The 23,141-nt window shown below is 36.7% G+C and overlaps 2 protein-coding genes across 2 annotated transcripts; one reads left to right on the top strand and one right to left on the bottom strand.

The window, feature by feature from the left end:
* Positions 1-5,976: 5,976 nt before the first annotated feature.
* Positions 5,977-15,645, bottom strand: LOC112553473 (E3 ubiquitin-protein ligase AMFR-like). The gene is made up of 16 exons (XM_025220698.1): positions 15,535-15,645; positions 14,480-15,043; positions 13,718-13,810; positions 13,150-13,314; positions 12,670-12,822; positions 12,396-12,436; positions 12,005-12,137; positions 11,174-11,307; positions 10,799-10,909; positions 10,093-10,277; positions 9,042-9,148; positions 8,682-8,801; positions 8,482-8,556; positions 8,065-8,237; positions 7,602-7,730; positions 5,977-7,131 (listed from the first exon to the last, which is right to left on the bottom strand). The coding sequence occupies exons 2-16, from the start codon at positions 14,777-14,779 to the stop codon at positions 6,957-6,959; spliced, it is 2,094 nt and encodes a 697-aa protein (XP_025076483.1). The 5' UTR covers positions 14,780-15,043; positions 15,535-15,645; the 3' UTR covers positions 5,977-6,956.
* LOC112553478 (gamma-aminobutyric acid receptor-associated protein-like 2) lies at positions 15,631-22,238 on the top strand. Its single transcript, XM_025220707.1, has 5 exons — positions 15,631-15,718; positions 15,871-16,048; positions 17,078-17,133; positions 17,751-17,923; positions 18,116-22,238. Exons 2-5 carry the CDS (start codon positions 16,015-16,017, stop codon positions 18,204-18,206), a joined length of 354 nt encoding a protein of 117 aa, XP_025076492.1. The 5' UTR covers positions 15,631-15,718; positions 15,871-16,014; the 3' UTR covers positions 18,207-22,238.
* Positions 22,239-23,141: the final 903 nt, after the last annotated feature.

Below are 23,141 nucleotides of genomic sequence, written 5' to 3'. Positions count from 1 at the left end.
AATTCTAGGGCACAAAAGCGCACCGATTAGCCCGGGACGTGATTAACCTCATCAATTAAAAACGCTTTGAAATCGTGGGAAACGAATTAAAAGGTTAACGGGGAAATTTGGAAGGTCTCGGGTAAATCTGAGTTATGTTTGTGGCTAAAAATGAAGCCAATTGCTTTTACTGCGGCTTAATGCACGTTTCATTTCAAGATCATTAAATGGAGAACGTTGCTAAGTTCTCAGTTCATTCAACAATTGGTAACCAGAGGCTTAATACTATCTCAGAAAGTTTCTAATACAACAGAAGTTTCATTTCATTATATCATTATCAGATTTTAGTGGGATCTTTGAAAAAGACCTGAAAAAGGAATAGGTATAACTAAGTGGCATCGCGCCAGCTTTGGATTGGAACTTCAGCAACGTGGGATGAAGAAATCGCGCGTTCGGCGGCGAGCTAAAATTACTTTTCCAGCTAGCGATATACCACGATTTCACACATACAAAACCATGCCATCGTTGTAAAAGTATTTCCTAATAGGTTGTTTGCTCTTTTATTTGTGTTTTGTATAAATCTAAAAATTGCATCACCCCAACATCAACGGTTAAATAAAATCGTTGAAATCTCACCTAGCTGGGTCAAGATGGCGATTCAACTAATCACGTGACATTTGTACGCCGTACTAAGTCACGTGGGTGTTGACAGTGGTAAAAGAATTAAAATATATAAGAGTATTGTAATTAATTCTTAGATAACATTGCATTATTTTTTTGTGTTTATTTGTAATATTTTCAAAAATCAAATTATAATCTCACGCGGGGCTGAGATTTACAGTCTGTCGTCTGTGTGCCACGTTCGCTTGCTCCTGACAAACGCGAGGAAACTAGGACGAAAATGCCTGAATCTCTTCGCAGTGTGTTGGTGAAGTTTTATGATGAATATATGCAATCAACCCCAAAGAAGCTGAAGATTGTAGATGCGTATCTACTTTATGTGTTGCTTACGGGGATCGTCCAGTTCGTATACTGCTGTTTGGTTGGGACCTTCCCATTCAACTCTTTTCTAGCTGGCTTCATCTCTTCTGTTGGATCGTTTGTTCTTGGAGGTGAGTAATGTTACAAGGGGAGCATGGGAAATCGATGAATAAAATTTTTTGGTTTGTGAAGTTAAACGATTTTTAGGATATTTAGGTAATGCATTTTCTGAATTTGCCCATCTTGCGTTTCTTTCCTATACCAACCTAACTAGGCCTGTTGAAGCTCAGATTGGGTTTAGACTGGACTGAGGAGAAATCAGTGAAGATAAACTGTGACCGATAAGTGAATTTCTTTTTAATTCTTGGATTCAATAGTACCCAGTTTATATATGTAGGGATGATACATAGCAGTGGGCAGAAGTGCATGTGGCTGTGCAGCCAAGGGACCTTCCAGAATGATCAGATAGGGCATTCCCTCATTTGACAGTGAACACTTGAACAAAAGAGCAGCACATTAAAGAAATATAGCACCAAAGTTTGAAGATTGCAAAAGCTAAGGGGATGAGAGAAAGGAAAAGTTGACGAGCAATGGAGGAGACAACTAGCTGGTAGAAGTATTTGAGAAAGACGAAAGATTTAGGTAGTAAACTGGTTGACAAAGAGACTGTACTTGATAGGGTGTCATGTTTGGAATGGTTGAATAATTTGACAAAAGCTAGTGTATCCATCTCTTGTTGAGGCCTCCTTTGGGCAGAGCTGACAACAGATGGTGAATCCTAACATTATTGTTTGGTAACTGTACACATACCAAAGAGACCGATGTGGGAATTACAGTCTCTATTATGGTGGACATGGGTATCGTGGTTTTCAGTTGGTGGAATTCCTGCACTCCTTGTCCATTTATCAGCTGTGGTGTTTTTCTCCAATTAAAGATGTTGAGCCTAAGTACTTCTCTACCTTGAGTGATTAACTGCAAGACTCTCCTAGTTCTTAGTGTCAAGACTAAATGCTCACATACTGCTCTTAAAAACATCTTTATACTACAGGTTAGGATAATCAGTGGTTCTCCTACATATGCCAGTTTGCCTTTAAGAATGTCATTTGGGATGCAGCCATTCTTCATGTTGCAGTTATGTCCTAGCCACCATACCCTGCATTTTCTAAGCAGAATAAACATGCTTGAAAAACCAGAACTAGACATGGTCTTAGCATTGAATACTATGTCGTGCCCAAGATTTAACAGATGTTTCACGTGTGAAAGTTGCTGAATCTTCTTTCCTGTCTGGCAGATGTGGTTTATGACTCTTGTCTATACAGCAGAGTGCTGATGTCACAAGTGTAATATATATATAATAAAAATCAAAACAAATAGCTGCCAATGGGCTCTAAACAAGAAAAACAAGCAAAGTATACATTGAAGAAAGTAGGTAATAGAATGCTGCCCAGAGAATGCCCATTTGTTTTCATTTTGGATTTCATACGGAGAACATACAACCAACGAAATAAGATTGTCACACTCATAGGACACCAGGAACCTCAACTTTAAACAGTCAGGCAATGTAAGATGATCTTCTTTGGCGATGGGAGATGCCATGACACATTGTCAAAGACTATCCTTCAAGGCACCTTGAAGGGAAGTTGGCATTGTGTTGGCTGGAGGAAGAACTGGCATAAGACTGGACTGGCCATCCTTCATTACTAGCACGGCATAAAACTCAAACAACCAGCCAACCAACAGTACTGAAAGCATGTTTCAAGAGCAAAGAAAATCCCAAAGAGTGCAGGAGCAAAGATGCATCCTTGCTTAATGCTGAAGCTAAAAAGCTTAGTGAAGATGCCATTGAATTGTACAGTCTCCTGCATATCAGAGTGGAAGAATGCAATCAGGCTCTCTAATTTAGACGGTCAGCCAATCTCCACAAAACTTTTGAAAAGTTTTCTTTGCTTACTGGGTCAAACCTTGGTGAGATTGATGAAATTGATATACAATAACACCTGATGTTCTTTTCACTTCTCCTGAAGTGGACAGATGGAAAAGATCATGTTTGCAATGGACCTGTAAGCTTAGAAGCTGCACTGTGACTCTAGGTAGACATGATCTGCCAGTTTCTATATACAGATCAGGACAACCCAAGCAAAGAGTTTGCCAGCAATGCTGAGGCAGGAAATACTGCTATAAATGTTACAGTCACTTATCATTCCCTCATAGAAGGTAATAATCCTAGCACCCCTTATATCTGGTGGTTAGGTACCTTCTTGCCACCACTCATTTATCTAGGCTGGATAGGCCTACCTATTAAGTAAACCTGTGATAAATTTTATCCCTGAACCATTTCAAATGTTGGTTAAGAGGTAAAGGATCCCAGACATTAGTGGCTGTATGGGTGGTGGGTTATAAGTGGGTCACAGGATGTTTCAAGGTGGCGGTTCATCTTCTCCTATGCAGACCTTTAGGGATTATTTTTTTAGCAACTAAAGCAGGTATTGAACCAGCAGGGTTTTTTTTTTGTCAGAAGCACGCAACCACCAGACAGTGGCAGCAAGACAGTTACAATGCATAATTTGTTCCAGGCATTCTGCATAGAATCATCTGAGATAATTGTTATACTATTAGTAATAGACTTCAGTCATTACATTTTTTTCTGGCCTGCATAAAAGATGTCTTTATGTGTTTGCTGTTTCATCTTTCAGTTTGCTTGCGTCTTCAGTCCAATCCACAGAATAAAAATGACTTTTCTGGTATCAGCCCTGAAAGGTCATTTGCAGACTTCATCTTTGCCCATGTCATTTTACATTTGGTGGTAGTGAACTTCATTGGCTGAACAGCATCAACACTTCATAGTATAAGGTATAATATTGTTTCTTGATATATACCAACTTAAATTTTTAAAACCTGTAGTTTCCATGCTTGTCAACAAGGGTTAAAAAAGTTAGGACAGGTTAATGTCTTATCAAAGAGCAAATTATTATCAAGGCTTCTGCCAATATATGTTACATATTAGAATATATGCAAATTATGCATATCCATAAAATTCTTGAAAACAAGTTATTCATCCAGATTTTATGATACATTATTTCATATTTTTCTTCTTTCACTAGCTCGGGAATAAATAGCCCTTTAACCAGTTTTAAGAAGACTAACTTGCTTACTAAATATTGGTCCATTTGCATGCACCCCAAATCAGCTGCATTAGGCATGCATACTTCTTCTATTTTATGTCTGCTCTGGACATTACGTCATACCGGGACACCTTTGCCACCATTTTATAACTATAGTTTCAGGGATAAAACAGCATCTGCGAGGTCTAAAATCTGCTTTATAATTCTGGAAACAAGACTTTTGTTTTCAAGGTGCCTTAATTCCTAGGACAACGGTGTACCCTTGTTTCATATGGCCTCAGGATTGTAAATGGACACATTTTGGAGACCTCAACAAAAGGGAGAGCTGAGGCCATATGTTAATTAGGCATATTTGCGGACAAATGTGTCACAATTTTGACTTGAGCCTCTCAGTCATTTGAGAGGAAAAACCCCAAAACTTAGTACCCAGCTAGACTTTAAAGGCCAGGAAAGGAAATTGGAATACACTTTTAACATATTGTTGCATATGTGCACATGGAGAGAAGCAAAATTAAGGTTTCAGCTTCTATTTAGGTCCATTTCTTATAACTTCCCAGTTAGGTCCCTTTTTTTAATACTGTACCTATGACAAGATGTATTTAGATAACCAGTGATAATATGCATTTTCTTTTCCAATTTAGGTTTCAGCACATGGCATGGCTATATGGATGCTGAACTGACATGATGCCTTCTGAAAACAAAAATGGAAGAGTGAATGAAGAGTGATCTTATTTTAATGCTGCCACATTAAAATTATGTTTATATCTTGTGTTACTATTTGAGTTTTTTTTAATTTTGTTTAAAAAGTGAAGTCTAATTGTATAGCATCCTGCATACATGTTTATAGAACTCAATGTTATAATAGGTGAATTGTAAAATTTAACTTATTTTTTTTTATTCATCTTCCCCCTTTCTTTGCTGTTTTATAGCTGGAAGGGATTAGATATACTCTAACAATGCTTTACTTTGCATAAACACTATAGCACACTTTAGTAGTAGCAAGCTGCTTTTAATTTTACCAATTTTTACAAGACAGCAGCAGATAATGGTAATTGGAAAGTTCTACAAGGGCAGAAAATGGTATGATTGCATTATTGGGAAGTGCATACAAAAATTACAAGTTAACACATGCAAGCCAGTCGTTATTTTACACTACTCACAGAACGGTAGCAGTTTCCACAAATGCCACTACAGTGTTCCCTCGTTTATCGCGGGGGATCGGTGTTATGATCAGCCGCGATAAACGAATTTCCGCGAAGTAGGGACATACATGCAATACTAATATATACATGTAAAACAATATCATGTGAGTGTAAAGTAATATATTAACCATGGTATTAATACAGTACAATAACAAATTAGTGTAAAAAAATTATAACTTTACTCAGAGAAACCCCAAAAAACTGATGCGAACTGGCTGCGAGATGGGAGATAACAATCATGCCTCGTCGCTTACGCATATCAATGGTTTTCTGTTACACAATTATTTCTTTCTTTCTATCTACAAAATAACCATGGTATTTTAATAGAAATACAAATATAGCTACATTTTTCGTCTTTTTCCTGTTGAAGTATCTATGGTATTTTGTAGAACGATAATTCCCAGCACGAAAATATCGATCGATACTTCACTCCAAAAAAAAAAACCCCGAAGTAGTGAATCCGCGATATATGAACCGCGAAGTAGCGAGGGAACACTGTATCCACATATGTGAAACAATATGTGATTAAGTAGTTATTCTGTGCTGCTGTCTATAATTATATAAAGTAGGCAACCGAGATTTATTAGACCTGATTACCTAGGATATTGTAAAAGTATTTTTCAGTCTTATCAACCATGCAGAGTTCTGTGTGCACACCTGTTGATGTTCATGCATAAATGAAACACAGGCCGTAACTAAGCTTATGAAATTTAATGTTAACATTTTATCATGTGGAAACAGCAGTACTGTGGGCACAGTGGAACATCCACTAGAGCCCATGATGGACAACAAACAGGAATTGTAACATTTCAGGATAGACATACATTTCATAACTTAAAATCAGAAACAAACAGGTTCTCAATTCTGCAAGCAAATGCCACCCAAACAGTGCTTGTAAAACAACTGCATTAATACATGGGCGAGAATGTCCTCACTTCTGGCTGCGCTTCAGCACAGCTGAGCAACAGCTAGAAACTCGGGGAGTGGTGGGGGTGGGGTTAGCTCATCTGGAATGACATCAACCACCACTGGTCATGTCAAAGGTAACAACATACATTTCCAATGCAATTCTGGAAGAAACATAGGAAGAAAAAAAAAAATTAAACAGCAAAGTAAGCAAAATTGATACTTTTTATCATAAACAGTACTTTCTATTAATAGTATATCTGGTTGCCTCTGTATGCACAACCAAGCTCACACACTTTTTGAAGAACAGATTGAAATAAAAGTTTTCAAAAACCGAAAATTAAAATCCTTGTGTTTCTGCAGAGTAAATTGATTCATGACAGAAAGTACAAGTACACTCCATAAATCCTAGATTATTTGAGAACACACATTTTATATACACAGCCTTCGTGCTGAGAACTTTCTCAAAGCAACAGCAATTGCACAGAGTATTGATGCGAGTAATTAAAAAAAATACATACTGAGATGATCTCTCAAAAAATACTAATACCCTTGGGATATCGTTATTTACAGTTCTTAAAATAGACATTTAATGGAGTGGAAATGCCTCGAGGTAAAATATACTGCATTTTTAATAACCAGCTTACTCAATGCCAAGAGCCCATCCCCTATCAAAGCCAGTTACAAGCATACTGTCCCACATCTACAGCAACTCTTTACTATTTATTTTTATTATTTCTTGTAAGGCTGGCATCTGAATACTTCTTCAGCTATTGTTGAGCCGTCGCTGAGTGGCTTGAAGCATGAGTTCCCTTCTTCGTGCTCTCTCTTCATCCATGGCACTAAAATTTGCTCTTGGCAAAGATGACGAGGAAAGTGACGATTCTCCTGAAGACAGTAAATCATCCTCTGTGTCTCCACTGTGTCGTGACAGATACCTCCTGTAAGAAAATAATACAATGATCCAAACCACACACAAAAAAGTAAATAAAATTTCTTAATATCTATACATTGCATGACGATCTCTCTAGTTCAAAATAATTTTGAACACAGCTTAAAATCTTATTTTCTGATCCATAGTAAAAGTTAAACACTATGATTATTTAAACCTATGGGGCGGCATGATGGTTAGTGGCATCTGTTTACAGGGCTGGCTGCCTTGCCATGAAATAGCCTTAGTTGCTGGTTCGGTGTAAAACACCAATCCCCTTCATGCTACAGTGCTTCTAGTTAAGCAAATATGTCATCTACTGGTCAAGGGGGTTTACGAAAAACTTAAAATCTACTGTTCTTTGTGTATATACATAGCATGCTTCAAGTGTACTTTCATGCAAGTAGAGGAGAAAAAAAATAAACTTTTGGCTAACCTATGACTGTGTGCCATTTCTGAAACACAGTTAAGAGAATTTACCTGCGCGCCTGTTCCAGCATTATATTTTTTCTTTCCTGGAGCATTGCCATACGCTCAGAAGAGGACTTTGAGAAGCGACCACCCTGGGTATGTCCACTCCCTCCTGCTGTATCGTCTGTGTTGATTGCACTATGAAACATGACATCTTATGTTTCTGTATTCAATTATCAGGGGAGGAGAGTACAAAACACAGGGCCAAATGTATGAAGTGGGACAATAACCAAAGTCCATAACAAGAAAAGCATAACAAAAATCCACAAAACAACCTCGCTTCATACCTAATGCCCCACAAGAGAAGGGGTGATCTGACTCCTTCCTTCATAGCTAACACAAGCACAAACCAAATATTTGTTAATATATCTCAGGGTATGCGTAAAATAGTCAAGCCAAAACAATTGCCTCCCTGTCTAGTCTGTTTGCATGTGAGTGTACATGCTTGTGTGTTAGATGTAAAGCAACTTGCCTGCTTGCTGATTGCTCTGTCTCAGTCTGCTGACTAGCTTCTGATATTGTGTGAGCTTCTATCTCCCTTGAAAAAGTGATTTCATTAGATGGTGACAGTTCTTGTGGAAGCTGCAGTAAGCCTGTCTGAAGAGTTTTCTGCGCTGTCTGTGCCACAGGTGAAAGTGATGTGGGCTGAAAGTTAATGTAATATGAGTATACATACACTCCCAAAACTCAAAGTAAAATGTGTACAAGAAGCACAAACTCATTCATGAAATTGAACACACACATATTCTTCAATACCACTACCACAACAACATAACAAGATGACACTGTATCAGGTTGGAAGGAGTCAACTGAAGAAGGACAACCATCTGATCAGATCAGTGCATGTAGCTTGTAAATAGGTATGGCATTGGGGAAAAAATTATCTTGCCTCTGTAGGAGCTGTTGCATTGACACCATTAAAGTTGTCATCTCGCAAGGAAGCTAGGTTGGTCACTGTTGTGCCCTGTTCAGGTTTAGAAAAAAATATTTTGTATTAAATCAATGATCTATACTGCTTGTCCATGTTTGAATCTCATCACACAATTTAGTAAGAAATTATTGCTAAAAATAATAATGGGAAAAACTCACAGGCAAAATTCTCCCTTCAAGAATGTTGTCAATGGTGATATCAACTGAACGTGTCTGTCGCAGATCCTCCAAAATAGCTGACTGAGGATAATTTGGGAACACAGCCTGGACTTGTCTTAGCTGTGAGAGAGAACAAAGTCATGGTAAGAAAAACAAAAGGTTGAAGATGCATCACGAGATCCTGAATTGTATTACCTCTCACCCACACATCTCAGACATTGTTGCCTTCCACCCAATGGTAATCCCATTAGTGTCACGTCGGCAGTTCCCACTTTCACATAATAATCTTTCATGATAGTGTCTGTACACACAATATATCTTTCCACATCTTACTTTAGCTTGATCATGCCAATTGCTCACCATATTGTCAAGCTGGGATGTCTGAAGCCTCAGCTGTTGACCTGGTAGAATGCTTGTGTGGGTTACTTCTACTGAGAAACTTGGAAGCCAGCTCACATAACGAGAACCTGCAATGTTGTGTATGTTACATGACATTATCATCAGGCAGCCTTTCAGAAATTTAACATTTAAGAAGAATTCACTGCAGAAAATAACCTGCTGCTTTTAGCAGTTCATCCAGTACTAAATGATCAACCTTTAACAATGTTATATGTAATTTAAAGTATGATGAGATCACTAGTAAGGAATTAAATACATAACAATAAAAATGATGATCATTATTTTTGAAATAAAGGACTTTTTAATTTCAATATAAACAGAAAAGTGGTTGCTCAGAAATTGTGTTCAGAAGTATGTTTTTATGTGACATGGTAATCAACAGCATGCAGAGTAGCTTCTCACTGCAGACTGTTACTAAATCTTGCAAAAGCTGCCATAGCAATTTATAAGCATTAAATACTACAAATACAACTACTAAAATCTCAACACTTAGCTTAGCTACTTGACTGCTACAATTCAATTTGTAAGAGAATTCTATCATAACCTATCATCTATGACTTCTGTACATTGTGTCAAAGTAAATGATAACTATTAATCGCAGACATAACTACCAAATCATTATATGATGTGATTTGAGTCACTTTTGAGTGATTAACTACTGTGCACAATAAACTACTCACATTTTTAATTAGAAAATTTGCTAAAACAAAAAGAATCTAAGGAATTTTAGTGCTGTATCCTATAATGTTAAAGGTCACCCCCTAGCATTTTTAGGTTGTTAGAGAGTGAGGTGTTAAGAACCACACTATTCTTGGGCCAGCTTTATGCAATCACATTGTCCATCTCTCCCATGGTGCCTAACCTTCCCCCAGTTATATGCCAGTGATCTAAATATTCAGTTATTAGTTTATCTCATATGTGGTTAAAATCTTCCAAGAGAACGAGATAAAAACTTTACAAAAGACCTCAGCAGCAGATCTCAGATGTACATGTGATAAAAAGGAAAATGTACCATCAAAATGGAAAAAGTGATTGGTGGTTCCAGGTGGAATATTTGGACCAGCATCTGCCATGTTGGGGTTGGGAGGAGCTCCACGATTTTCAGCTGTTGGGCTCCAATTTTCTGGGCGCTCACTAAGGGTCATACGGCAGGTAGGGCAGGAAGTGTCCTGTTCCAGCCATGACCTCAAGCATGCACTGAAAGGAAGACTGAGCTGAGAATACTGTAACAAAACAGCCACGGTCATAGACAGGCACAAGAATGAACAATTATAAAAATGCAACAAAAATGGTATAAGGGACCAGAGATCAGCCACATTCTGAAACAAATTAGGTGAAAACAAACTTATAATTAAAACAATACTGGTCTTTCATGTGCTGGGAATTCATGGGGAAAATAAAAAGTTGAGCAACAGCAGTGTCAATATAGTACATGTAAAGGTGGATAAAATCAAAAGTTTTCCGTTACAGAACACTTAAAAAAAAAAATTCCTACAATGCAATATTTGTGTATATATAAAAAGACAGATGACAATTTTTAAAAGACCCAAATCATACTTAAAAAGTTGCTCACAACTACAAAACGTTTGTTAAAAAAACAAACTTAAAAACAAAAAGCACAAGTGTAGCTCTCGAAAACTCCTATGGCCGGGTCTTCTGGTAAAGTTAAAGAAGAATTGAATGGCACAAGTGAATGTAGATTTAAGAAGAAAATTTACTTATGAAACAAATGGCCACAAGGAAGCTTGCGTGCCGAGTCCATTCGTTCCCAACAAATGGCACAGTCATCTGCATTTTGTTCCAGGTCCTCTTGGGATGCCATGGGAAATCTGAAAATACAATGTAAGCCTTTACTGATACTATCAGTTGAATGCAGGGTTACGAGACTGCTAGGTTTATCTGACTTGGAAGATATATAACAGAGAATCTTTTAATCACCTAAAACTACTGATTATTAGATCGTCAGCCCCGATGGGTCAGATTACACTGACTCTGGATTATCCATTGCCATCTGCAATGGGCTGCAGTGTCATATAACTTGGGCAAATCTTACATTTCTTTGGCTGATAAGCACAAAAATGAGAGCAGCTTACCTGGCCTGCATGTTTTTGACCACACGTAGATAATTCTTGTGGCGTTTGACCCGACGCTGAAACTCGTAAAACAAGTAGCGCAGCTGCATGCAAATGACCAAGCTGGCCATGCTAAGGAATATATTCCCCCACAGCTGGTGACAGATAATGTACAATCATAATTCATTTTAAATTGAGCAGAGCTGCCTACCCATTGCTAAACAAATTAGGATTCAGCAAATGCATACTTTTGTATTGAAAATTAGTATTTTTTCAGTATTCAATCCAAAATTGAGAAAGCTGTGCTAGAAATTAAAAAACAATTTCTGCAACTGAGGAAAGAAAAATGAAATAAAACCCCACCCAAAATCAATGACTGCATCATCTTTTCTTTAAACATGTTTATTTGAGAATGCCACTTCTTTTACAAAGAAAGTTGACTTGTTCCATTTAGTTTTATGCCATGACAGAGTTCTAGAGCAATTGCTATTCTGCTTAAGATTATTGCACTAATGATGACATGAACCATGACAAACAAGTAATCATCCACAAAAATCATTAACTCATTGCAGTTATCTCTCTTTCAGACAAGATGTCTCCATTAGTCATCACATTTTGGCTATTTTTCAAAATTTATATATATAATAACTATACGTCACAAAACTATAATTTTGAATTAGTTTTAAATATCACATTAAGCAGAAATGAACTGTTTTACCGTTAGGAAGTGTTTTTATAAAGAAAATTCACATAAATCAGCATACGCCAAAAGTACTGACGTATAATCATGTCAAATTTACAGCAGACAATGATTAACACAAATGTGTGCACCACTAGCCACATAGTACCCACCAGCATGTGCAGGTGATGGAAAAAGTCGATAAAGAGGGAGAGTAGCTCAAAGATGAGTTCAGTGTAGTATATGTAAACAGAACGATTCTCCCATACACTTTCCATGTTCAAGTCCCATAGGTGAATCATATACCTGTCGTTAAAGAGTGAACAGATGAATTTTCACGCTAGGTTGAAAAAAAATGTTTTTTTAAAAAACACATTTTTGCGAATGCAGCGATAAAAGGAGAAGATATACAAATGATAAACAAAAGATGAGAAAAGTGATCTGGATACAGACTCGTTGTTTTCTTCAGAACATCATCAAAGGCTGGAGTTAAAACATTGCTCTACACATCGATTAAATAGCTTCATATCCACTGACTACTGTTAATGGTATGACAATACTTACCTAATGACAACATATGATGCCTTCAATCCAAGAAGAACACACTGGAAATGAAAAATACTGACTTTTACATCCAGCTTATATACAAATTTAATTATTAATACATATGTTGCACCGTGACTCCGTTTTGTTTGTTTTACTATTCTGCATCAATTTTTTTAAAGCTTTTGCTTTTTGGTTGAACTATTTTAACAGTAGATCTGTGACATTATTGAACCTTTCTCAGGGTGCAATGCTTGTGGTCAATATTGGTAATGTGTGCTAAACAAATAATTACCTCAGCTGCCATGAAGGCAAAGATGGTGATGCCAAACCTGAAGGCAACTGACACACATACCCCAAGCAGACCACCTGTACACATCAACAGCAGGGCTAACAACCCCAGTAATTTTGCATGTGCCTTCCGTGGTGTTGTAGGAGAAAATGACAACTGCAACAAATACAGTCAAAATGCTGTCTCATAATTTGCATCAATTAAGACACAAACATGTCAAATATTTTCCTCTTGCGAGTCAACAGTTGAACTATTCATACAGAACAACACAATTATAAATTTAAACAATAAATCATAAAAAGCAGAGTTAAGCATATGTAAAAGCATGATCGAAGAACAACTTAATACTAGGGAGCTTCCCACTCAATCCTCAGAATTTAAAAATAATATCTTCTCCAGCTAAGTCATTTCATGCAACATTGCCACTGTAAATTGCATGACACAAAAAGCTTGAAAACTTAGCTTCTCTGAGAAATCACTAACATATTCAAAGCGATCCTTGCTGAGCTGTGTGAGAAGATGAAGAAAACCAAGACAGGTAAACCAAGCCACCCATAGAACCACTTCTTCCATGGTCTGAACATTCATCACTCCAAAGATGAAAATGAACTTGTAGAAGACAAAATTCCAGAATTTGTCCTTCAGGTGCTGCAAATATGTACACAACATAAATGTGAATCGAAATAATGAAATATTTTATTTTACAACAAATATGGACATCTTATGTTACATTGATACACACCTTTATAAAGACATTATAAGAAGGAAACATCAGAAAACTACCTACTAACAAATATCTAGTCTTCACTAACATGGAATCTAAATGTGACATGCATAAAACTAGAACTTCTTGCTCCAATAGGATAACCAACTAAAAAGACACTGTCACCACTTCTGTTTAATTTAAAGTGTTAAGTTTGTTAGAAGCATATTGTAAAACTTGCTATACATGCTACTGTACTAAAAGAAGTTACCAATTTATGTAGTTTAGCTCATGACTAAAGTCTCCCTTACTTCAAACCTTTTCAATATTTTGAAATTTTTTTCTTACCTGTTGTTCACTGACACGCAACTCTCCAAATACAATGGCTTGAATAAGCTTGCCCAGCAAAATCAGTAGGCAGTATGCTATGTTCACAATTGTCTGAAGAAGAGAAGGTTCCTAAAATTATACTTAATCACTCCAAGTATCTGATTGATTTGATTGAGTAACATTAGTATATGTTACAGGTACTAATTACATTTGACTGAATGTCACTGAAGTGCAAATAAATACACATACTTGCATGTATGCACACATACACTCATACAAAAGTATGAACAGCACATTTTACATTTACCTCAGTTCCACAATGAGTACCACTAGCAGACAGGCTAAAGAAAATAATGGATAAATGCAGTTCACCTAAGTCTGGAAAATGCTTTAATTTGTTCAGGAAATTAGATTGTTTACCTTTATTGTCAATTGTCATCTTAGCAGTGGTGGCCTTATTTAAGTTAAACTTTGTTGAAATGTTGATAAGCAATAAAGAAAAGACCTGTCTCTACTGTTTTAAATTCTATTTCAAGCATAATGGTCCACTGCCACAGCCTTTGTGGCTGATACAAAATGCCTCAATATATATCATCATGCATAAAAATAAACAAAATTTCAAAGGCCACAGAAATAATTAAAAAACAATAAACCAAAGTATACAAATTAGAAAAGGGCAAGATTTGGGGTTATCTTGTCTAACAAATTTTGGTAATAATTCCAACGAAATAAGGAGACTTTGGATGCAAGAGTTAATTAATTGAGTCAAAAGCAACTCACCCAAACACACCATGATTCTGAAGAGAAAAGATATAAAAAGTTGAGCTTATACTGATCATATGGCAATGAAAGATTAACAGCTCGGAAAATGTCGACTAAGGAAGCTGAATTATCTGCAAGTAATGTTTTTTCTGAAGAGTCCCCTGCTTCTGAAGATTCTATTCCATCAATGGGTGCCTCTTGAAGTGTAACAACTGTGTGATGTGTGTACAGTAAAGCAACAGCCAGCATGACCACTGAAAATGCACCATAGACTTGGAAACTTGGCAATGGAAGCCGCTCCAGCAGAAGGGCAGGCATGATTATTTCAGAATTCTTGCCTGTGCATAAGCAGCTTTTTTTTTAATGGAAATCTTGAATTGAGTTTGGTTATGCTCACAGCTCAGACACCAAAGATCTCTCTCATAGATGATGGCCGGCAGAATCTTGATGCTTCCAAAGATAACTCAATGACAACTTTCCCTTAGCTGGAAAGACGTAGACATGAACGGTACCTCTGCTGTGTCTGGACCTTTGTTAAAATTACCTCTTTTTTTTTTTTTATAAGCTTCCTTCCACACTGATCTGCAAAATAAATGCAAATCATGCTTTTATCTGATATCAAGCACGATACAAGTGTCATGTTTTCTCTGTGTTATTCACGGATGCTTAGCCGATGTTTATTTCCCATATGATATAATTATAAAAATGTATCTTTAACTTAAAGAAAGGTCATAAAAATGTGTTGTAATAGTAATACCCAATGCAACTGATGAAGGAATAACAAATATTTTAGAGCCATTGAAAAACGGCAAAAGAGAAGTAGAATATGCTGAACATAGAAAAATAGTTTAACGACCACAACCTACTAGAAATTTTCACAATCATTTTCACACATGATGCTGAGACTTGATAAGTTGATTAGCGTTTTGCATTGGTCACATTGCAGGGTAACTTGTCACCGAGCAATTCTATATTAATAGTTCCGGCGTCGCGCAGGCTGTTAGGCCAGTTCTATAAAATTAAAACACGAAAATAGATGTGGCAGCTTAAAATCCACGTCTAGTTTCGCCTACCTGTGGATAACACTTGGATGATGAGTAAGAAACATAAAGATCAACGACACCTGCCAATCCCCATCACAATGCGCATGCGCAGGTCAATATACAGTCGTTAGCGATTGTGTCCCCTTAATGGCTCTCTCCTGACAGCAACATCATGTTTTAAATAATTTTACAGTTTTATTTTTGTTTGTTAGAGGTACGGATAATTCTTTTATTTTATATTCCATTTTCATCCAGTTTCATCATCAAGATGATCTCATAAATATGCACCAGTACCACAAAACTAAAATAGTAAAATTTCTCATCAAGACGTAAATGGCTTTTGCGTCTATTCTATATTTATCTTAGGGCTTGTCATTACGGAGGCGTCACCTGAGTATGTGTGTTGGTGATCTCACCATCGCAAGAATCAACAGACAGCTTGAGGAAATTAAAAGTTTGTGGTCGTTCCTTGACTGAGCAGACGCAGCAGATTACCAGTAATTAATCGCCATGAAGTTCAAATTCAAGGAGCAGCATACTATAGGTAAGATTTTCGTTGTGAACGTGAAAAGCGACTGTGTTGTTCTGCACTTAAAGTATCTAATGACGAGCTATGAGATTTGTTTTCAGTAAGAGTGATGTTTCGATCTGATGCGCTGAATGTAATAACGCAGAATGTACTGTTTATACGTGATGAGTTGCTTTGAATACATAGCATTTAAGATCAGACTTTATCCCAGGGGGCTATTCGATGCAGCTCTATAGATGGAAGCACAACTACAACAAAACAACAATAGCACAACACATTCATATCCGTTCCACCAAGCCGACTCTCATATAGTCATGGTTCAGGCTTAGATATAATCTACATTCATTCGCATACAGTAGCGTTTAGAAGTCGCATGGCCAAATCAACGAAGGACAGCCTCAATCTGTTCGTCTTGCAATCATATGATATTGCATGAAAATGAAAACTATAGGGTTACTACACTTTTATCCAGTTTCACTGTGACATGAACATGCTAAGAAACGTAAATTGTATTAACACTGTCAACCTTTGGTTTAATTTTTTTTTAAAGCAACAACACACAATTGTTCTGTGCACTTTCATTGACTTTTCTTAGCTGTTTGCTCTTGCAGTAAAATAAAATAATTTTCTTTACAAATTTTTTTTTTTCAGTTTAGTTTTCTTGCATTCTATCAGTATTTTTTTAGTTTTCCACGAAGGGGGACTTGATTTGATTTTTGCTCTTTTATCTGTGATCTTTAATTTTTAAGTTATTTCTTAGGAAGATCTACTATACAGGGCTTAAGGCTAAATTTTGTCATTCATTTTTAGAACAGTTTATTTTAATGCGTACTGTACGCAATTTTTTGCGTAAGCAGAAGCCCTGCTAATGTGTGCCTGCAGAATACAACAAATTTGGAGTGCATGAGAACCGAGACTAATTTATTGTGCATGAGAATGATATAGAGTCTTCTCAAAACTGTATGAAACTCTATTTATATGTGCACATTTTGTTTAAATAAATGTTTATAATTTTATATGTATGTTTTACATATAATTGTGCAGAACAGAGAAAGTCAGAGTCAACCAAGATTAGAACAAAATATCCTGAACGAATACCAGTAAGTATTTGCCTGAAAGAATTTTAACATGTATATATATATATGACAAATAATCAGCTTTATTAATCCGAATGGGCAATTATAACTTGAGATGTGTGCTTACTGCCGAAAGTTAGAAAGAAAAAAAAAGACAGAACACATGCTAGTAAAAAAAAAAAGGGGGGGGGGCGGATAAAGCAAGTAGTGCATTATAACAAAGCATAAACTAAAATGCAATCTTAGGTCTAAAACTATTTGAAGGTCACCAACATCACATTGCTATACACACACATAACTGACAACATCACACACCCATATGCACAAACAACTGACAACATCACATTGCCATTTGCACACACAGCTGACAATTTATCTGTGTTTGAGGAGTTAAACTGCAGATGATACAGAAGATTTCAATTGCCTATGCATACAGGCATAGCATAATATTTGCCTAAACTTAAATTCTCCTGCTAGTACATGTTCTGATATGGAAGAATGCTGGAAGCTTTTCTAACAATTTGCTGATCACAAAAAGAAGCCAAAACCCTTTGCAAAATGTAAAAGGTAACTTTTGTTTGTGGCATACTTATGTGTATGTGTGTGTATGTTTATTTATGTATTTATATATTTTTTTGAAGGTCATCGTAGAGAAAGATCCGAAGTCACAGATACAAAGTATTGACAAGCGCAAGTTTCTTGTGCCATCTGACATATCGGTCGCTCAGTTCATGTGGATAATCCGCAAGCGCATACAGTTGCCCTCTGAAAAAGCTATCTTTCTTTTTGTGGGCAAAGTATTACCTCAGTCTAGGTAAGCTAAACTTTTTTTTTTAAATAAACTTTTGGATTTGTACATTAATACATGCATAAATGCATAAACACACTTTTGAGCAAGATGCTTATTCACTGTTCATAAATTTAAGTGTCTGCATGGTGAATGGAAATATCCCTCATGAGTTTTTGAATGTCTTATTATTTGGTCTTGATTTTTTTTTTCAATCAGTGCCAGCATGGGCCAAGTTTATGAAGAGCATAAGGATGAGGATGGCTTCCTTTATATAGCCTACAGTGGCGAAAACACGTTTGGCTCCTAGGTGATGCAGATTTCTACTTCCCCTTTTAGTCCGATGTTTTTACAACCCAGTGAAACTTGCTGTGTTTATGGATTCGCTACATTGGATTTTATCATCAAACAATCATCTCTAGGAAGTGGCTTCATGTGGTAGATTCCCAGGATTTAGCCAGCCCTCAACTGTTTCTCTTCTGCAGAACTGTGTGAAACACCCGCCCTTCTGTGGCAGAGGGTGGACAACAATGTGGTTTTCAGCCAAGTAACATGATGTGTTTTGCAAAATTACTGGTGACACTTCCTCATGCGTGCATGTAATTTAGAGGGCATGAATGAAAAGACTTGCACAACCAAAAAAACCCTGTGTCTGTTGTTGCCGGTTTCATTCTTAACCTATTATGTTTTCAATGTTGGTTGTGTTTTATGCCATTAATAATCAACTGCTAGCATGGGTACTTCAGCTGTTTATAAGAGAACAAGAAAAAATTTAGCTACATTTGGTAACATCAAGTCTGGTCTTTACCATGCTAGCCAGTTGGAGGCAAAAAGTCAGTTTTTAGTTGGCATCAAGATTCTGCTGTTATGGAGGCAAATATATCAGGATCATGTATAATGCACATTTTGCCAAATATGTGTCTACTCTTTATTCTAAGTCAAAGCTTGGCCACTTTCCTATTATTGTAAGGGCACAAAAAAACTTTTTTTTCTGAAATGAGAAGCCAGGGGTTAATTCTGACATAACTTCAAGAATAACCTTTGATTTAATCAGTAAATGGGTTCTCATTACCCAGTCTGTACTTCATCGTGTCACATCATCAAAGTTTATCTTTTTTTTTTTAATCCAAGACAAACTGTGTTTTGGCTGCTGATTTTCTAGAATTATTGCATTCCTTTGTAGAAATGATATTTTGAAGTATTTTGAATGTCTTTTTTAGAAGACAGGCAATATATTTTGCTTTTTTTCTATTGCATGCATTGTTATTCTGCTTAATTACTGACAACTACAGGGAACAAACCTTCAAAAGAAAAGGTCTGACTGTGATCAAAGGATGGAAGTAACAGTGAAACTTACAATGATGGAGAGTCTGTCTGTCTCAGTCCTGCTACTCCTATATGTAGACTGATGACATCATAATGATAATTGTTTTTAAATGCATTCTTACTGTAACATTTTATGAAGCTTTTGTATGTGTGTGTGTGGTACAACGACAAAACAAGAACATGCATTAAACAGTTCAAAATAGGCATAAAAGAGTTACTTACAATCACCATTAGCATATTAATATGAAATATGTAGGGCAGAATTGTGTGAAGTGGAGATGGAGAGAGTTTCTGCTGTGAAAGATATTTGTGCTTAAAAAAAAAAAGAGAAAGAAGGACTTCAATACGTTCAGTACAAACTCCTTACAGTAGAATTTCAAAGGTTGATATTTCTTTGAAAAAAAAAAGAATTTGTTTGGTATTTTGGTGCAACCTACATCTTCCTGTAGTACAGAATAATTTAATACCATGAAAACATTTTCAGGAGCATTTTGCAAATGGTTAGCTTATAGGACAATTTGTTATCTTAGTGTATCCTAGCATACTGCATAAGAGCACATTTTTTGGAACTCCAACTTTCAAAAGGGTTTTGAATGTCATCAACAGGACTAATGAGTATACAGTGTCATCTTGATAAAACATATGCCTTTGCTAAAGATACAAACAAAATATTTGTTGACTGAGGATTAAGAACTTGCTGTAAAATCTTGTATTTTAAGTGTCAGTAACATCTGACATAGAAGTTAAAGGCAGTTCCATTTAACATAGTCCAAATAACAAGTATATTCCAAATGTAGTAGCAAGAAGTGTGGAATTTTGTCTGTAACCATATAGAGAAAGTCCGGTTCAGTTTATTTCATTCCAGTACAGCTCAAAGATCAGTGTTTTGCAAAGAACCAAAACAGTGCTACACTTTGCATTTGCATCATGATTTATGCATAAATCAGCTGTTTTAGCATGGACCAAAACCTTCCAACACATTCCTTCCATCTGATCATGACTGGGAAGAAATTGTTAGCATTGTTGATTTATCTGTAAATAAAACAGAGGTAAAGGAATGGACAGTTTAAAAGTTTTGTTACAATTCTTTATGACTCCAAGAGTTGGACAACCATGGTACTGTGTATAATCATTTTCATCGGGTGCAATTGTCTTCTTTTAAATGAACAGTATTCATTTCGATTAAACAGATTACTGTGCAAGTGACATTTTGGAATGCATGATGGAATTATGTGTTATTTTAAACTAATATGTTTCTATATATATATATCCATTATATTCCTTGGAATCAAACAGATGATATTCATTCCCCTGGTGATCCTGTTGCTGCACCCTCAGAGTAAACAGTATTTCTCTACCATTTCATTTTGGTTTAGTGGAGATGACATCCCTTGCTATTAAGGTCATTTACTCATGACATTGTTGCCACTTTGTTTTCAGTCCAAGAATGCTTGACTTGTCACCAGTGTAGCATATGCCAATGTGAGTGTGGGTCTTGCAGGAGGGTTTTCCTAAAGATGTTTGCAAAGAGTACCGAAAAGTGGCTGAAGTGTCATTGTAAATGATCAGGCTGTAACAGTAGTGCTGGTTTGTGTGAGAAATTGTACATCTCTTGGTCTAAAGATAGTAACCTACAGGATGTCATCCCCAATCAACTCTCTGGATTTTTATTTTTCATTATAGAAAGATATATTAACATTCTGGCAAGCCACTCCAAAACTAGTGCTATGGGTAACAAAACCCTAAACCAGGGGTGGGCAATTAATTTTCCCAAGGGGCCGCATGAGAAACTGGGATGGTTCTAGAGGGCCGGACTAATATAGTTACCTCAGTTTTACCCAATACTGTATACATAGTATATATACTGGCAGGCGGGCCAGCGGGCGGGCCGGTCAGAGACAGGAGGTGGGCCGGATCCGGCCCGTGGGCCAGCATTTGCCCAGGTCTGCCCTAAACAGTGGTAAAAATACATCATCATCATTGCACATGCAACAGTCCTACATAGAAATTCTCTCTCAAGTTCAACACCAGTTTCCAAGCTTGCACAGAGATACTAGAAGTTTTATTTTAGTTTTTCAAACAAAACAAAGGAGGCAAGTTGGCGTGTTTACCTCCATTTTCATCACTATAATCTTTTGCTTTTTGTTCTGATTCGTTTAATTCTGTTTCTAAATACAGTCAATGAGGAAATGGTGCATAAGATGAAAGCAGCTATTTATGTTACAGCCAGACATGCTGCGTCTAGTGTACATGTTCATTTTTATCTCCGTTCAGGGTGAAAGAATAACATGAAAGTCAAAGTTTTGTTATATTGTTTGATAAATAGAGTGAATTATTACCATGTTGAGAATCTTGTTCCGGAAAGACAAAGTGCTGTGCATGAAAAATTCTGTTTGTAAACTGTGATGAAAATAAACTGGATAACAGCTTCAAGTTTTTTTTAATTATGTCTTGTAATTATGTGTTATTTACTTTGTTTATTGGTTCCTGTAGACTCACCAAGCATATATTTCTGCTGCTGTCATTGGCATTTAAATGCATGTTGCTTAGATTTGTCTTATTATTTATGGAAGGAGCATAATTCGCAAGATTTTGGGTAAATGATGCTTTTGGTAAATTTGTACAATTAAGTATTAAGCCTGACCACATACTTAGACGCCCTTTGTCTCAAGCTGTTGTAGTTAACAGTTGTATTGCGACACAAAGGTTTTTTTGTTTGAAACTTGTATTCTCAGAGAATGACTTCAAGAAATGACCTGTTTGTTTTTCCAGTCATTCCAAGCTTTATAACATACTGTATTGACTGTGGTCTTCATACTCTGCAAATTGTTCTCATTAATGATGATTCTGTTGATTCATTCAGTGAGCTTTGTTCAGCATGTGTTCACATGAAATCGTGCTTGGAGATTGTAATAAAATCATCCAGCCCTTCAATGGATTTTGTGGTCCGAATCTGGATTTGAAGCATTGTTTGTCAAAGGGATGGGAACAGTATAACATTAAAATATGAACCTAACAGCTCAAGTATTACATGGTGGATGTGCGGCCGTTTTTTTTGTCTCATTGTCCATTTGCTCTGAGCTGGATGTGTGCCAGTTACAGTCTGACGGTAATATTGTTTTTGTCACAAACTTTTTTTGGAGTATACCAGTGACAGTGACTGCAGTAACATAGTTTTATTTGTCTTTTGGCTTTCCTCCAGTATCTTTTCTGACTTTAAAAAAAGACTGTGAATGATACATAGGAGGGTGAGCACATGTTACATGTTGAAGGTAGTGGCTGCTTTTACTTTTCTACGTACAGCAGAACTGATAGCTGTACTTTTTACACCTTGTGTTTTTCAGAGCAACATTACCACCAAAACATGAGCACATCTCCCAGTCATTTAGACTAGCAGGATGTTAGTCGTGACACGATTGTAATCACAGCTATGTACCCAAAGTATCCGTTATCTGACATGTAGACCCACGACCTTTATTTCAGTCACCAGTGCGAACATTGTCCCTGTGTGTGTGTGTGTGCGCGCACGTTACTTAAATGGGAGAGTACATGTATTAGAACAAACATTTCCAACATGCGAAATTACTCACATGATACATAGATGCAGAGATAAATGTATATTGTATTACAGAGCTCACGCATGCGCATTGGTACTAGTTTTTTTTTTTTTCTTTCCTTTACATGCTCCCTCCCCTCCCCTATCATTCGTTTCACGTTTCTCATTATGTAAAGATCATCATCCGGCGAGACACTTGTCATGACAAACTGTTGTGGGCAGAGGGAGAATGTTTTTCGAAGAGTGGAGCATGCTTCTGTCGACTACTCAGTGTGTTGATGCTGTTCCCGAGTCCTGATGTCTGTCTTTTGATGGCGCTGTATCGTCTGTCTTCGTCCCTCTGTATAGTCATGTCTGCCAATG

Source organism: Pomacea canaliculata, linkage group LG12, assembly GCF_003073045.1.
Source record: "Pomacea canaliculata isolate SZHN2017 linkage group LG12, ASM307304v1, whole genome shotgun sequence".
Classification (NCBI taxonomy): domain Eukaryota; kingdom Metazoa; phylum Mollusca; class Gastropoda; order Architaenioglossa; family Ampullariidae; genus Pomacea; species Pomacea canaliculata.
Note: the sequence above shows the minus strand (reverse complement) of the source record. Positions and strands in the feature narration are given on the sequence as shown.

Excerpts from the sequence above, each read along its gene's own strand:
- LOC112553473 (XM_025220698.1), bottom strand. The coding sequence starts at position 14,779 with ATGCCTGCCCTTCTGCTGGAGCGGCTTCCATTGCCAAGTTTCCAAGTC. Across the intron at positions 9,149-10,092 it reads TCACTTTTTCCATTTTGATG|GTTCTCGTTATGTGAGCTGG; the intron begins GTACATTTTCCT and ends ACAACATTGCAG. Across the intron at positions 8,238-8,481 it reads ATGCAACAGCTCCTACAGAG|CCCACATCACTTTCACCTGT; the intron begins GCAAGATAATTT and ends ATTAACTTTCAG.
- LOC112553478 (XM_025220707.1), top strand. The coding sequence starts at position 16,015 with ATGAAGTTCAAATTCAAGGAGCAGCATACTATAG. Across the intron at positions 16,049-17,077 it reads CAAGGAGCAGCATACTATAG|AACAGAGAAAGTCAGAGTCA; the intron begins GTAAGATTTTCG and ends ATAATTGTGCAG. Across the intron at positions 17,924-18,115 it reads AAAGTATTACCTCAGTCTAG|TGCCAGCATGGGCCAAGTTT; the intron begins GTAAGCTAAACT and ends TTTTTCAATCAG.